Raw genomic sequence first — 13881 nt, forward strand, 5'->3', positions numbered from 1 at the left:
ATATTGTTTTATTACTACCAGCAGAAGTGGCCTGCATGGGGTGGTGGGTGTGCCTGGCTCAGGGTATGTGTGGGCTGTGAGGGGTAGATGATAATTGGGAGGCTGAAGGAAAGGGAGTGGGGCTGCAGGCCAGGCCCAAAGGCTCCTCTGATTTACCTCTGGGAAGAGGTAGACTTAATAAAGGAGTCATGGCAAGCTACGGCCAGGCCGCCAATACGATTAAGAAATTCTTGGAAATCTAGCTGCCCATCAGAGTCGAGGTCCAGTTTCTTCATCATGAAGTCAAGGGCACTAGGGTCCTTCTGCTTCTTTGTGAAGGCACCCAGCTCTGTATTCATGAAGATAAGGAACTCGGCCTTGGAGAGTTTGCTGTTGTTACCGTCCCTTCCAGCATGCTTTTGGAAAACAGCAATCAGAAACTCAATGCACCGTTCAGTCTCTGTAGGGCTGGATATTTTTACCATGTTCAGAGAGGAGCGAGGCACGGGGCTGCGAGCGGGGAGCGGCGCGGCAAGCCATGATTTTCTCACATGGTTTTTAAATGACTGAAATTAAGTCCAAAAAAGAGGGGGCATTCCACAAGCATACTGAGGAACAGTATTGGAAGACTATTTGCAACATGGTTTCCCCAAGGGAGAAATTTCAAGTTAACTGGAAGCTTATATCCTAGCACTGTGATTAGAAAAGTCAAACCGATTGTTATAACCCTAACTGATGGTTAGTGACAAAAACCAGCCAATGCAATTTACATATGGGTTCTAGTGAGGGTGACAAGTCACTGTTTAAGGATCACGGTTGTCAGGGTGACTGCTGTTAGTGGATTCAGGGTTCAGTGAAATACTATAGACTGCCTTCAAGTTAAATTTTATAAAAACAAAAGCTTATTAAACACCAGGATAAAGAATCAATGAAAAAACAACAGTTCAAAAGATTAACTTGTACATTTCTCAAGAGATAAATCTTGCAAAACATAAGGTTCCAACGTGGGTGTGCTCTTGCTCATAAGATGGTGGCTTAACAAAGAAAAAATCTTCCTCTTTTTGTGAAACAGCAACATCTGCATTTCTAATGCCTGTGAGTCCTGTAGAAAAATTTATAGCAAGAACAGAGCAGCAAAAGCCATCTCAGAATCTGCAAGACTCCATGGAAGTGGCTTTACCTTTCAAGTCTTCCTATACAAATCTTTTCAATTCCATTGCATATAAAGATTAACTTATTGCAATATAATGCATATAACTACTTTAAAATCTGTTTATAGTACATGGATACTTTGTCATATGGCATTCACATCTGTGAGGCTGGTGGCCATGTACCTTGACCAAAGAATTTACACAAATCAGAAAATTTTGTACTGAGACAGCTGAATATTCATGGTGATTCCATAAAGTGCCACTCTCATGTCTGGAACACTCTGCCATATTGTTTTTAGGGAATATCAGAGTCAAGTTGCACCATTCATAAGCAACCCCTGCCAAGGATGTAATGTACAATAATGATAAATTCTGACTGCGTTTGGTTCTTTTATATGAAAGGCATTCGCTGAGTTTGTCACCACTTTGAAAATCTCTGGTTTGGAATATGGTGAATCCTTAGAAGCCACCCCAGATCCACATTTTTTTCCATTTCTCTTTTGTAGGTTCTATAATGAAGCATTAGTGGCCACTCATGGCTGAAAGTCCTCAACAGTGATTAACTCCACACTTCCCTACTGTCTGGATGATCTGATATCCCGGGATGGATGACCCAGAGCTAGGTATTCCCACAATCATTTCCATAAATATGAACTCTCTGTGGGGGTGTAAGGAGTTTGCTGAGCATGAAGGCTTGTGTATAACATTTGTGTTGTTTCTCAGGACTATGACTGGGTCAAATCTAGTAAGCAATGCGCTATAGCTTCAGGCTTTGCTGGGTCCCAGAACATGTGGAGTGGGTCTACCCAGCATGAGTTCTCTGGTGCTTGGTAAGGGAGGAGCTGTGTGTGAAGGCTTTCCCGCAGTCCCTGCACTCATATGGCTTCTCTCCTGTGTGGATCCTCCGGTGCTGAGTGAGGTGGGTGCTCTGCCTGAAGGATTTTCCACAATCCTGGCACTCGTAGGGCTTTTCCCCAGTGTGTGTCCTCTCGTGCTGGCTGAGCGATGAGCTGTGGCTGAAGGATTTTCCACATTCGTTGCACCCATAGGGTTTCTCCTTGGTGTGAATCCTCTGGTGTTCTATGAGGAGGGAGCTCTGGCTGAAGGCCCTGCCACACTCATTACACTCATAGGGCTTCTCTCCCGTGTGGATCCTCTGGTGTTGAATGAGTGGCGCAAGCTGGCTGAAGGCTCTGCCACACTCGTTACACTCATAGGGCTTCTCCCCGGTGTGGATCCGCTGGTGTTTGGTCAGGGACGAGCTGTGGCTGAAGGCCTTCCCGCACTCACTACATTCATAGGGCTTCTCCCCGGTGTGGATTCTCTGGTGCTGAGTGAGGTGTGTGCTCTGCCGGAAGGCCTTCCCGCACTGACTGCACGAGTAGGGCTTCTCACCCGTGTGTGTCCGCTCATGCTGGCTAAGCGACGAGCTGTGACTGAAGGTTTTCCCACACTCGTTGCACCCGTAGGGCTTCTCTCCTGTGTGGATCCTCCGATGCTCAGTCAGGAGCGTGCTCTGGCTGAAGGCCTTCCCGCACTCACTGCACTCGTAGGGCCGCTCGCCTGTGTGTGTCCTCTGATGCTGAATCAGTGGTGTGATCTGGGTGAAGGCTTTTCCACATGCCTGGCACTCGTAGGGCTTCTCCCCCGTGTGGATCCGCTGGTGTTTGGTCAGGGACGAGCTGTGGCTGAAGGTCTTGCTGCATTCTCCACACTGGTACGGCTTCTCCCCGGTGTGGATTCGCAGGTGCTGGGTGAGGTGGATGCTCTGCCGGAAGGCCTTCCCGCACTGACTGCATGTGTAGGGCTTCTCACCTGTGTGCGTCCGCTCATGTTGGCTGAAGGAGGACCTAAAACTAAAGGATTTCCCACATTCACTGCACTCGTAGGGCTTCTCACCTGTATGAGTTCTCTGGTGCTGGATCAGTGGGGCAATTTGGTTGAAGGTCCTCCCGCACTGAGTGCACTTATAAGGCTTCTCACCAGTGTGGATTCTCTGGTGTTTGGTAAGCGCTGAGCTGTTTCGGAAGCCTTTTCCACATTCGTGACATTCGTAAGGTCTCTCTCCCGTGTGTGTTCGGTGGTGTTCGATGAGTGCTGAGCTGTGACTAAAGGCCTTTCCACATTCCTGACATCTGTAGGGCTTCTCTTTTGCACAGGTTTTCTGTTGAGTGTCTGAGTCCAGATCCTCCCTCTTTCCATGTGTTCCCCACACGGGGGGGCCTTGCCTTTTAGGAGTCATTGGTCGAGTTGAGAGATCAGGCCTCAGACTCAAGTTTTCCCCAAACCCATTCCCCTGCTGCTTCTCCTGAGTGGGTGTCTTCACAGGCATGAAGGCAGACTGCACCACATGGCTATCTGGCCTCTTGTGACCCTGTTCCCAGTGGCCCTCAGCATTTTCACCCTTGGAGTTCCACAGACTTTCCCACAGGAACCTTTCTACCAGAGCATTATTGGGTATTTCTTCAGTTATGTCTTGCTTCACAGTTGATAGTTTGGTTTGTCTAGTTTCAAAGTCTAAAAGAAACAGAAAAATGGAAATGTCCCTTAATCCCAGTTCTGGGGGAAGAGTTTGTGGTGGCTGGGTGGGTGGATGAAAGAATAAAACTGATGGTTTTGAAAGGTCCAAGGCACAGGTGGCTTTGTCCATTAAAAAAAATAGAGTTTTGCAAATCAGAGAAGCAACAGGAGAGGGAGGAGAAGCACAGAGAATAACCAGGGGTGGGGGACTTGGTGTAGGGGTTTTCAGGGGGAGCACAGAGAATGAGGGTGGGAGACGGTGCTGAGGAGAGAGTTAGAATCCAGGGAAACTGCTGACAGATGCCCTGGGCCTGGAGTACTGCCAGCCCAGAGCAGAGCTCAATGGGCACGCTGAATGAACAAACAGATATATTTGCTCGTCCTCCTCCTTCATTTTGGCCCTCTCTGCACAGCCATGGCTTCGGTGTCCCCACCCTGACACCGAACTGGCCTAAAGGTGTGACATGGGCACCGTTCCCATTTATGTTACACTCTAGTGAAAAGCTAAAAATAAAAAAGGCCAAGCCAGATGTGGTTGGCAGAACAGTGGCTCCCAAATATATACACATCCTAATCTCTGGAAGCTTTGAATCTATGCTTACCTTACATGTCAAGGAGGAATTAGGCCGCTCATAATTTGACATTAGCAGTCATCTGTGATTACCCTCATTGGCTTATCAGGGTGGGCCCAATGTAATCAAAAGAGTTCTTCAGTGTGAAAGAGAGAGGCAGGAGGGACATGATGTGAGAAGGCTTGACCAGCCATTGCTGACTTTGAAGATGGATAAGGCCTTGTGTCAAGGAATGTGGGCAGTCTCTAGAAGCTGGACAATGAAAGGAAACGGATTTTCCCCAAACCCCCCAGAAGAAACACTGCCCTGCTGACACTGTACTGTAGCCAAGGGAGACCCATTTTGGACTTCTGACCTCTAGAACTGTAAGGTAATTTGTGTTGCTTCAAGCCACTAAGTTTGTGGTAATTTGTCACAGCACCAATCCGAAGCTGATATAACTAAGTAAGGACTGGTTATTATTCGAGGCTAGGGAGACCCTGTTATAACCCCCCCACACACACACTGGCCCATCCCTTATTAGGCCCTGGTGATGGGCCACTGCTTACATAGGTCAGGGCCTGTCGCCAGAGGGCCGGGACATTCCCACTCCCAACAGACTTGCCTGCTGGCCTCAGGAGCTGGACAAGAGGTATGAAGAGCAGAACTACCCAGCCAACCTACAGGCACATGGAAGAGCCCAGCCTGGATCCACCAGCACACAGATGCATGAGTCATAAGTGATTCTTTGGTTTAAACCACTGAGGCTGGAGTGTTTGTTACATGGCAAGAGCTGGCTGTTGCACTGCCTTGGTGGCCTTGTGCTTGCTGTTTCCTCTGCCTGGAGTTCTGTCCTCCCAGATTGTCTCGTGGTCACATTGTTCTCATGGTTTAGCCTTCAGCTCACACACCACCTCCTTGGAGAGGCTAGCCCTCATCTCTCTGCTCAGTCCTCACCCCAATCCTAGTCTCTACCTCATCCCCTGCTTCCATTTCTCAGCATTCATCATAACCTGTAATCATCTTGTTCACTGTTATTATTATTATTTTAGCTATTTATCATGTGCTCCTCTCCCTCACCAAAAATGTAAATTCAGTGAAGATGGGAACTTGGTCTCACTCACAGCAAAATGGATGCTTGGTGAATGTTCCCTGAAAGACTGAGTAGTTAATTTGCTCTGAAGAATCAGGGCAGAAATGGAGAGAGAACCTGGGGGGTGAATGGGTTCCTCCCAGACCTGCAGGGTTTTCATCTCACCTGTGCACACACCTTGGGGGGCTCCCTTGTCCACCACCCACAGCTCCGCCTCGTGCTCCAACAGGGAGATGACGTCCGGCTTTGGGAGCCAGTGTCCTGCTCAGGGAGAAACCCATGGAGTGAGCATCTGTGTCCCAGGACCCTCCCCACCCCTCTGCCCACTCCACCCTCAGTCTTCCGGGACCCAAGTGGCTGGTGTTCCAGGAGGCCATGGTGTGGTAACAGCCTCTGACATTCCTTAGGGACCTCCTCCCCTCACTCAGTCCCTGACCCCATCCTTGGCCCCGGTGTGGCCAATCAGAGCTCTGCTTCATCCCGTGCCTGCTGGCAACAACGACCAGGCTGGAGGGGACCTGGCTGCCAAACCAAGACAACCCAGGGGCCTTCTATGGGTGCCCGGGACACAGAGCCTGCCTCTTCTGCTGGTCTCAAACCTGGGAGAGGCACCCTCTCAGCTGTCTTGTCACCTTCAGAGGGCCCCGTCTGCGAATGGAGGCAGAAAGGGGTATGGGGGCGGGCAGCAGAGGGGTCCCGACAGCACCATAGGAAGATCCAGGTCTACCTGGGGTTCTGTGGTCATGGGACCCGGTATGTCCCTCTTACCCCATGACTTTCTGCTTCTGGCATTGTTAGCTAGGCTCTGTCATTTGCAACCAAAACATCCTAATTGACATTCCCTGCACTGAAACAGGTCCCTGAAGGCCAGGTATTTGCTTTTATGGCCTAGATCTACTCCCACTTTTATCCCAGGAAAATTAGAATCTGTACTGTAGGCAGACCATCAGGGGCACGGGGGTGGCCTCACCCACAGAGGCAAGGAGCCCAAAGGTCTCCAGCATCACATCTCGGTACAGGGTCCTCTGGGCTGGCTCCAGCTGTCCCCACTCCTCCCAGGTGAACTCCACGACCACGTCCTCAAAAGTCACTTGCTCCTGAAACGTCACACGTGAGCGTCCTCAGTGTCCCCGGCGTGGCTGCTAGTGGCAGCATCTGGTGAACGGGGGCCTTGGCCAAGTGGGTGGGAGGGTCTGGGGATTTGGATCAGGTTTTTACTGTGGGGCCTGGGACCCTGCTGGAGAAGAGTCTCTTGAAATGAGAAATGCTGCTGATGCGTCATCAATGAAGGGGAGGATGGTCCTGGCGTGTTGGGTTCACAGGAAGTGTGCTTGCGTGGGTAGCCCCTCCGAGAAGCAGCTGGGTCTGGGCAGCGGGGAAGGAGCATCTGGAAACTGTCAGGTTGGCTCCCTGCCTCACCCTTTGGCCAAAATAACATCCTGATGGGTCCAAGATGCATACATAATGAATGAAACAAAGCCCTCTTTAAGAGATGAGAGGGTCCATGCTGCCACGAGCACATTTTACAGAGACTGGGAAAGCTTAAGTGTCTTGCCCAAAGTTACAAAGCTAGTAAGCAGCAAATCCAAGGATTGAATCTGGGTGACTTTATTAAGAATCTGTTCACGTGTAAATTAAATTCAAGTACATGAAGATCCATGTATATGTAGAAAATCAGTGTGGTAGTGGGAGCATTTCAAAGCAATGGACACACCAGGGCAACTGGCCCTCTGTTAGGGGGAAAAATCAGTAGATCCCTACCTCACCATAAATAAAAATAAATTCCAGAAATATTAAAGAGATGAATATAAAAAAGGAAAAAGTTGGAAAAGTATAGGCCATGAATTTAATAAATGGGTGGTAGAGAAAGTCTTCACAAATAAAATATAAAACACTGAAAGTCAGAAAGAAGAAAATGAGTGTGGTAGGCAGAATTGTGTCACTACCATCCCTGGATTACATGGCAAGGAGGAATTAAGATGGCAGATGGTGGGACTTCCCTAGTGGTCCAGTGGTTAAGACTCTGTGCTTCCACTGCAGGCGGTATGGGTTCGATCCCTGGTCGGGGAACTAAGATCCCACATGCCATGGTGCAGCCAAAAAAAAGGATGGTTAGATGGCATTAAGGTTGCTAGTCTGCTGATCTTAAAATAAGGAGATTATCCTGGAATATCCTGGTGAGCCCAATATAATCACAAGGGTCTTTCAATGGGGAAGAGGCAGAAAAGTCAGCCTCACAGTAATAGTATGTGAGGAAGACTCAAATGGCCAAAGCTGGCTTTGAAGATAGAAGCAGGTCAGGAGCCAAGGAATGTGGGAGGCCTCTATAAGCTGGAAAAGGCAAGGAAGTGGATTCTCTCTTAGAGCTACCAGAAGGAACACAGCCCTGCTGACACCTTGATTTTAGCCCAGTGAGATGTACTACAGACTTCTGACCTCCAGAACCATAAAATAATAAATTGTGTGGTTTTAAGCCACTAAGTTTGCTAGGATTTGTTACAGAATCGACAGGAAAATAATACATTCAGCAATCAAAATTCATGACTTCTAGATGACAAAGCCTTTACAAGCCACTTCAAGGACCCATGACAGCAGAATGAATATTTGCACCATAAATGGAAGGAGAAGGATGAGTGGCCAGCACATGCAAAGAGCTGACAAATCAGTAAGTAAAAAGCAAACAAGAGGACAGAGAGTCTGGGCCTTCTGAGAAGAGGATGGCTTAGTACCCAGGCATGGATTACTTTCACAATTGGCAGGTTTTTAAAAATACATACACTTGTTACGCCAGCAATTCCACTTCCCCTCCATCTCCCCCTTCCCCCAAGAACCTTGCTCCCCTGCTGCAACGTCATAACAGGCAACTGGTAATGGCCTCGATGCCCATCGTGGCAGAGCAGCCAAAGTCAGGTTCTGGAAAATCTGCAGCCAAGCATAAGATGGGGGGCACTAATAGGCACAGCTGGGGAACGACCTTCCAGATGGAAAAATCCTGGATGGAGGGACGTTGCCAGCCCAGTGCCATTTATGTAAAAGGAAACAAAGCTCTAATTCTAATATTTGTCTGAAAATGTGTACATAAACACAGGAAAATGAGGCACGTGGAAGTGACAGCAGTGGCAGCTTTAGATGGAAGCCTGGGAGATGGGGCTGAGGAGCAAGGGGGACTTTATAAGTGCTGCTTGACATTTTTATAACGAGAATATCATTATGGGATATTATTTATTAAAAAAATAAATAAGCCAATTCATCAACCTAGGAATCACTATGAAACGTATCATGGTTTTGATACATTAAGAACTTTAAACTTGTGAACCTTAAAAACAAAATTCAGAGCAAACAGATAGATGGTGCTGAAAGATGCACGTGGATTGCTCACTTAATAACCCCAGGCCACGGGTGATCACATCCAACCACTGTTCACCCAGGGAGGACGCCAACGAAGTCACCCAAAATCACCCAGGGAGAAAGGGCTGAGCCAGGATTTGAACTTGGGTAGTCTGGGTCCAGCGTGTCCCCCTACTGGCCATGTGGCTGAACCACCTCCCTGAAAGACAAGTGAGAGAAAAACACACCCCAGGAGTCAGAATGGAAGTTCTGGGCTGGCAAGGAACTCGCATCCTCCTATCGGTTCCTCCTTGGACAAACAAGGACCCCTGAGATATCACAGCAGCAGCGACTGAGGGAGGGGCACGAGGGAGCCCCAGAGAGGCTAGGAACTTCCTGTGCCTCAGCTGTACCATCCACTGGTGTCCATACATGCAGTTGCCAGGCTGCACACTCAGACAAATCTATGCTGTGCACAAATGACACCTGAATACACAGAAGAGGGGCTGGGGAGACAAAGAGCCAATGGAGAGTGGCCAGGAAAATGAAATGGGTGGGGGTCTCCAGTGGCAGGACCCCTGAGGACTGTTTCCTAGTCTTCAACTTTGGACATTTAGATAATGGGTTAATAGAACTACCATATGATCCAGCAATCCCACTCCTGGATATATATCTGAAGAAAACAAAAACAGTAATTCCAAAAGACACATGCACCCCAGTGTTCATAGCAGCTAAGTGTCCATCAACAGATGAATGGATAAAGAAGATGTGCCATGCACACACACACACACACACACACACACACAATGGAATACTACTCAGCCATTAAAAATGAAAATTTGCCATTTGCAATGGCATGGATGTACCTGCAGGATACTATGTTTAGTGAAATAAGTGAGACAGAGAAAGACAAATACTGAGTATTATCTCCTATATGTGGAATCTAAAAAACTAAAGAAATGAATGAATATAATAAAACAAAAACAGACTCATAGATATAGAGAACAAGGCCAGTTTCTTCCATAATCAAGTGGGTAATTTATGATTCTCTTTAAAGCCCATGAGGTTTGGGCACAGACATCCTCCACAAAGGGATTTTCATCTCACAGAAGCAAGCACTATGGATGGCTAGTAGGGGAGATGCAAGGTCTATAGACTTTGGCCATGTGGGTGGGAGTGAGGCACACAAGGTGGCCCACATCCTGGACCCTGGTCTACCAGGCAGAATCTGCCTCTGCTAGAATTTCTCCCACCAGAACTGGGCATCTGGGAGGTGACGCTGTGAAGACCCGGCCCTGGATCCACATGATGGAGATTCAAACTCCAGCACCAGCTGTCTTTTAACTGCACTGTGCCTCCCTGCCCTCATCTGCAAGTTACTGGGAGCTCCCTGAGGGCTGTTGGGAGGAGTGAGGGAATTCACAGGAAGTGTGTACCCTTGGACCGGTGCATAGTGGGTGGTTTACCTGAGGACCCACCGTTCAAACAGCTGTGCTGGGGGGCCCGGGGAGATTTTATTTTCTCTCACCAACCCTCCCTGCTTGCTCCACACCTTCCAAACTCATTAGGTCTCGCTCAGTGGTTATCTGCGGAGTCCTAGGTGCAGGTCACCGTTCAGGCCGTGGAAACAGGACACAGCCCGCCTCCTGGTGCTTGTATGCTAGTCGCAGAGTCGGGGAGCTGGCAAAAATGAAAACCCCAGGAGAGGCCAGTGCTCTGGAGAAAATGGGGGGATGCTGCTGGGCAGCCACACAGGGATCTGAAGGAGGAGACATGAAGGCAGCAGGATGTGTGCTGGGCACTGGGGACCTCAGAGGGCAGGTGGTCTGCGCCAGGCCAGGGGTCCTGAGCTCACGCCTGCCTCAGCCACTCCCAGTTGCGTGACTTGCCCCTGTGCCTTGATCTCCTCCTCATCCCACCTCGTGGGACTGATGCGGGGGCTGAACAGAGTGATGTGTCCAGCACTGACCAGAGTTACAAACATTCATTGTTCACCCATTCACTGTACACCTACTGTGTGCCGGGCCTTTGCACATGGCCAAAATGGCCAGAACTGCTTCCTAAGGCCCCAGGCCCCTGAAGCCGGCCTAGGAGACCTGGTTCTCAGTCTTCCTGCCACACGTGTGCCTGGTCTTCATGTTAGGTGCCTGGCGTGCTCCCACCTCCAGGCCTTTTCTCATGCTGTTCCCTCCACCTGGAACATTCTCCCTATGGGCCCTGGCCTCACCCTGTCCTTTCTTGCAGGTCTGTTTGGGGGCCACTTCCTCAGAGAGGCCTCCTGGGCTGTACTGGTTAATGCCTGGTCCCCAAGTCCACCCTCTTCTGGGCCTCATTTCCCTGCCCAACGCTTGGCAGGTTTACATTCCTCATGTGGTCTGTGAGCCCCCGGGGATGGAGATTTCTGCTCATCTTGTCTGTTCCTCTACCTGGAGTACCTGGAACAGTGCCTGGAATGGTGCCTGCTCATTAGCAGTGCTCAGTACAGGTTGGCCAAGTGACTGGATGAAGAGAGTGAGCTGGGAGAACAGACCTAGAGCCCTGTGTTGAGAAAGTGCCAGACACATCAGTGGGATGGATGAACCATGTCTGCCAGGGTGGCACGGAGTGGGGGGGAATCCAGAAGGTCTTCTCGGAGGTGGTGAGGTAAGAAGTGGAGGAGGACATGGAGCTGATTAAAGCACTTTCCTGGTGAGGGCAGAGGCCCTGAGGGCAGAACGAGCCTCGTGGGGACCACAGGTAGAGCCTGGGAGGCCTGAGAGTGAGGTGGTGGTGTACTCACCGGGTCCCTGGCAGTGAGGAGCCCAGCGGTCATTCCCTCCTCCTTGGGCCTCTTGCAGGAACAGCCAGCTCCTCGGCAGGCAGTTCTAGGGGGAAAGGGGATGTGAGAGACTGGACAAGTGACAGGTGACCAGTAACCCCAGGCCCTGGAAGCCCTGTGTGCAGGTGGAAGGAGCTCAGCACCCAGGCCAAACTCAACAGCAGTGCAACCTCAGCTTGGCATTTCCCGAGCTCCTGCTGTGCACCCAGGTGCTAGTCCAGGCACTGCTGAAGTATGAGCTCAAATTTTCCTTACCCATTCCAGACAGGAAAACTGACCGCCAGGTGGGCAAGGAGCACAGTCTGGGTTGCACAGATGATTTCCAGGGTGATGACTTACTGTGACAGAAAGCCAGACAGTACGGGGGTCTTGGGCACTGTATGGTGTGCGTCAGCTTCCCTCTCATAAAATGATGGTGGTGACCCAGGACAGAGCTTATGGGAATTAAAATGTGAAAACGGCTGGAAATGGAGCCCAGCAGGCAGCAGAATACACAGGAAGGCGATTGTTGCTGGGAGGGAAGACTCTTGCTTCAGTCAGCATCTGTTTAGCATCTACTACGTGCACGGCCCAATTCCCAGTGATTTACAAGCCGTTGCCTGGCTGAATGCCTAAAATGAAAGTCAGGCCAAAGGCAGGACGTGTTTCCCTTCTCTCTGTAATGTCCCTTGACGACCCTGCCTATGCACCCCTGATTCTGCCCCATCCAGCTTGTGCTCCGTTGTCTTCATTGCAGTTTCCTGGATGGGAGTTATCTTGTTTAGTGATGTTTTATGGGCTTATCATCATCTCCCTGACTCTCCTGTGGCATCCAGTGTGGAGACAATGTTGGGGGGCTCTAGGATATAAGATGGGCCTGGCACCCAGGACATATAAATACCTGCTTGTTGAATTAATGATGGAGCCTGAATGGTGCCTGGCATGCAGTCGGTGCTCAATAAGATTTTAATACAATGAGTCTGTTTCCTGGGTCCCAGGTGGCTAGGATCAAAATCTGGTGCTTTGGCTCTCCCTCTCTTTCATTCTTTAGACATAAGTCCCTCAGGAAGGTGAAGCTCCAGAGATGACGTTGTGGTGGGGCCTCGGCCTTACTCACTCTCCAAACCCTGGACGTCCCGCAAAAAAAGGGAAGGGACGCAGGTCAGGCTGGCTCCAGGCTCTGAAGGGTCCGGCCAGCCAATCTCTTACTATGCTCGCGAAGCCAGAGACCCCAATGCCTTCCACCAAAGCCAGTACCCAACCCCTGCCCCAAGCCCTCCTCTCGAACCCTGAGACCACCCCGCAACCCCCTACCCAAACCGGGCCCCGCCCACTCGGCCCCGCCCATACTACCCCCAGCGACCCGCCCTGGGCCCAAAGCAGCAGAAGAGACGAGACACAGACGCGCGCCGTTAGGTACACACCCGGGCCGGGGCCCCATAGAAGACCTTGGACACGCTCCCGGCTCGGCCTCCGCAGCCCCTGCCACCCCCAATCTCACTTACCCACCGGACTGTAGGACAAAGGCCACGGCAGCCACCAACCAACCTGCGCCTGCGCAAGACCGCCACGGGCCGCTACTGCGCCTGGGTGGGCGGGCGCCGAACTACATCTCCCAGAGGGCGGCACGTGCACTTCCGTTCGTCTCCCTGGTCGCCCCGCTCCCGCCCGGGGCGAGACTGAGCGGTTCGGAGCCCTTTTGCTGCGCTCCATGGAACGGAGGAGGAAGGCTGTACCGCCAAAGGGCCGGGACTGCGCCTGAGCGAAGGGCGCTGAACTACATCTCCCAGAGGGCCACGCGCGGCTCCCTGCGCATCTGTCCCCTCCCGTTGGATTCATTAAGGACAGGAGTTCGAGTCCTGACGCCTGTACCTGTATCACCGTCAAAAATATTCCCTACCCGCTGATGTGTGAGGAGCCTTATGACCGTGGCGCCGGCGCTCAGCGGGTGATTAGCTGGGGGGACTAATTTTGGCAGAGGGTTCAGGAGTGAAAGGGAGCAATCCCTGGATGGGCTCTCTTGGTAACAGACTCCTTTGTGTTCTCTATTTCTTGCTTAAAGAAAAACTTTAGGGCTTCCCTGGTGGCGCAGTGGTTGAGAGTCCGCCTGCCGATGCAGGGGACACGGGTTCGTGCCCCGGTCCGGGAAGATCCCACATGCCGCGGAGCGGCTGGGCCCGTGAGCCATGGCCGCTGAGCCTGCGCGTCCGGAGCCTGTGCTCCGCAACAGGAGAGGCCACAACAGTGAGAGGCCCGCGTACTGCAAAAAAAAAAGAAAGAAAGAAAGAAAAACTTTAGTCCACTGAACCTTCCTGGAGTTTCAAAATGTCTGGCTTGAAGGCTAATGATCGGAGGAGTGAAAGCAAGCAGAGACAAAGAACAGAAATCCAGCTGGAGAACTTGTAACAATTTAAATAATGGATCAGTCATATAGCAGGGACCTTTAGTTCCCTCCTGAAGAAC

General features: G+C 50.7%; 1 protein-coding gene across 2 annotated transcripts; it reads right to left on the reverse strand.

Annotated features, from left to right (window-relative positions):
* Positions 1 to 896: 896 nt before the first annotated feature.
* On the reverse strand, positions 897 to 12982 carry ZNF135 (zinc finger protein 135). Of its 2 annotated transcripts, none has more exons than XM_082677466.1 (5): positions 12924 to 12982; positions 11401 to 11485; positions 6265 to 6391; positions 5460 to 5555; positions 897 to 3647 (listed from the first exon to the last, which is right to left on the reverse strand). In XM_082677466.1, exons 2-5 carry the CDS (start codon positions 11431 to 11433, stop codon positions 1933 to 1935), a joined length of 1971 nt encoding a protein of 656 aa, XP_082533592.1. In that variant the 5' UTR covers positions 11434 to 11485; positions 12924 to 12982; the 3' UTR covers positions 897 to 1932. The 2 variants fall into 2 exon arrangements, with proteins under 2 accessions (XP_082533592.1, XP_082533591.1); XM_082677465.1 differs by lacking the exon at positions 12924 to 12982 and adding an exon at positions 12843 to 12877.
* Between the last annotated feature and the right edge of the window lie 899 nt (positions 12983 to 13881).

Source organism: Grampus griseus, assembly GCF_964374135.1.
Source record: "Grampus griseus genome assembly, chromosome: 19".
NCBI lineage: Eukaryota > Metazoa > Chordata > Mammalia > Artiodactyla > Delphinidae > Grampus > Grampus griseus.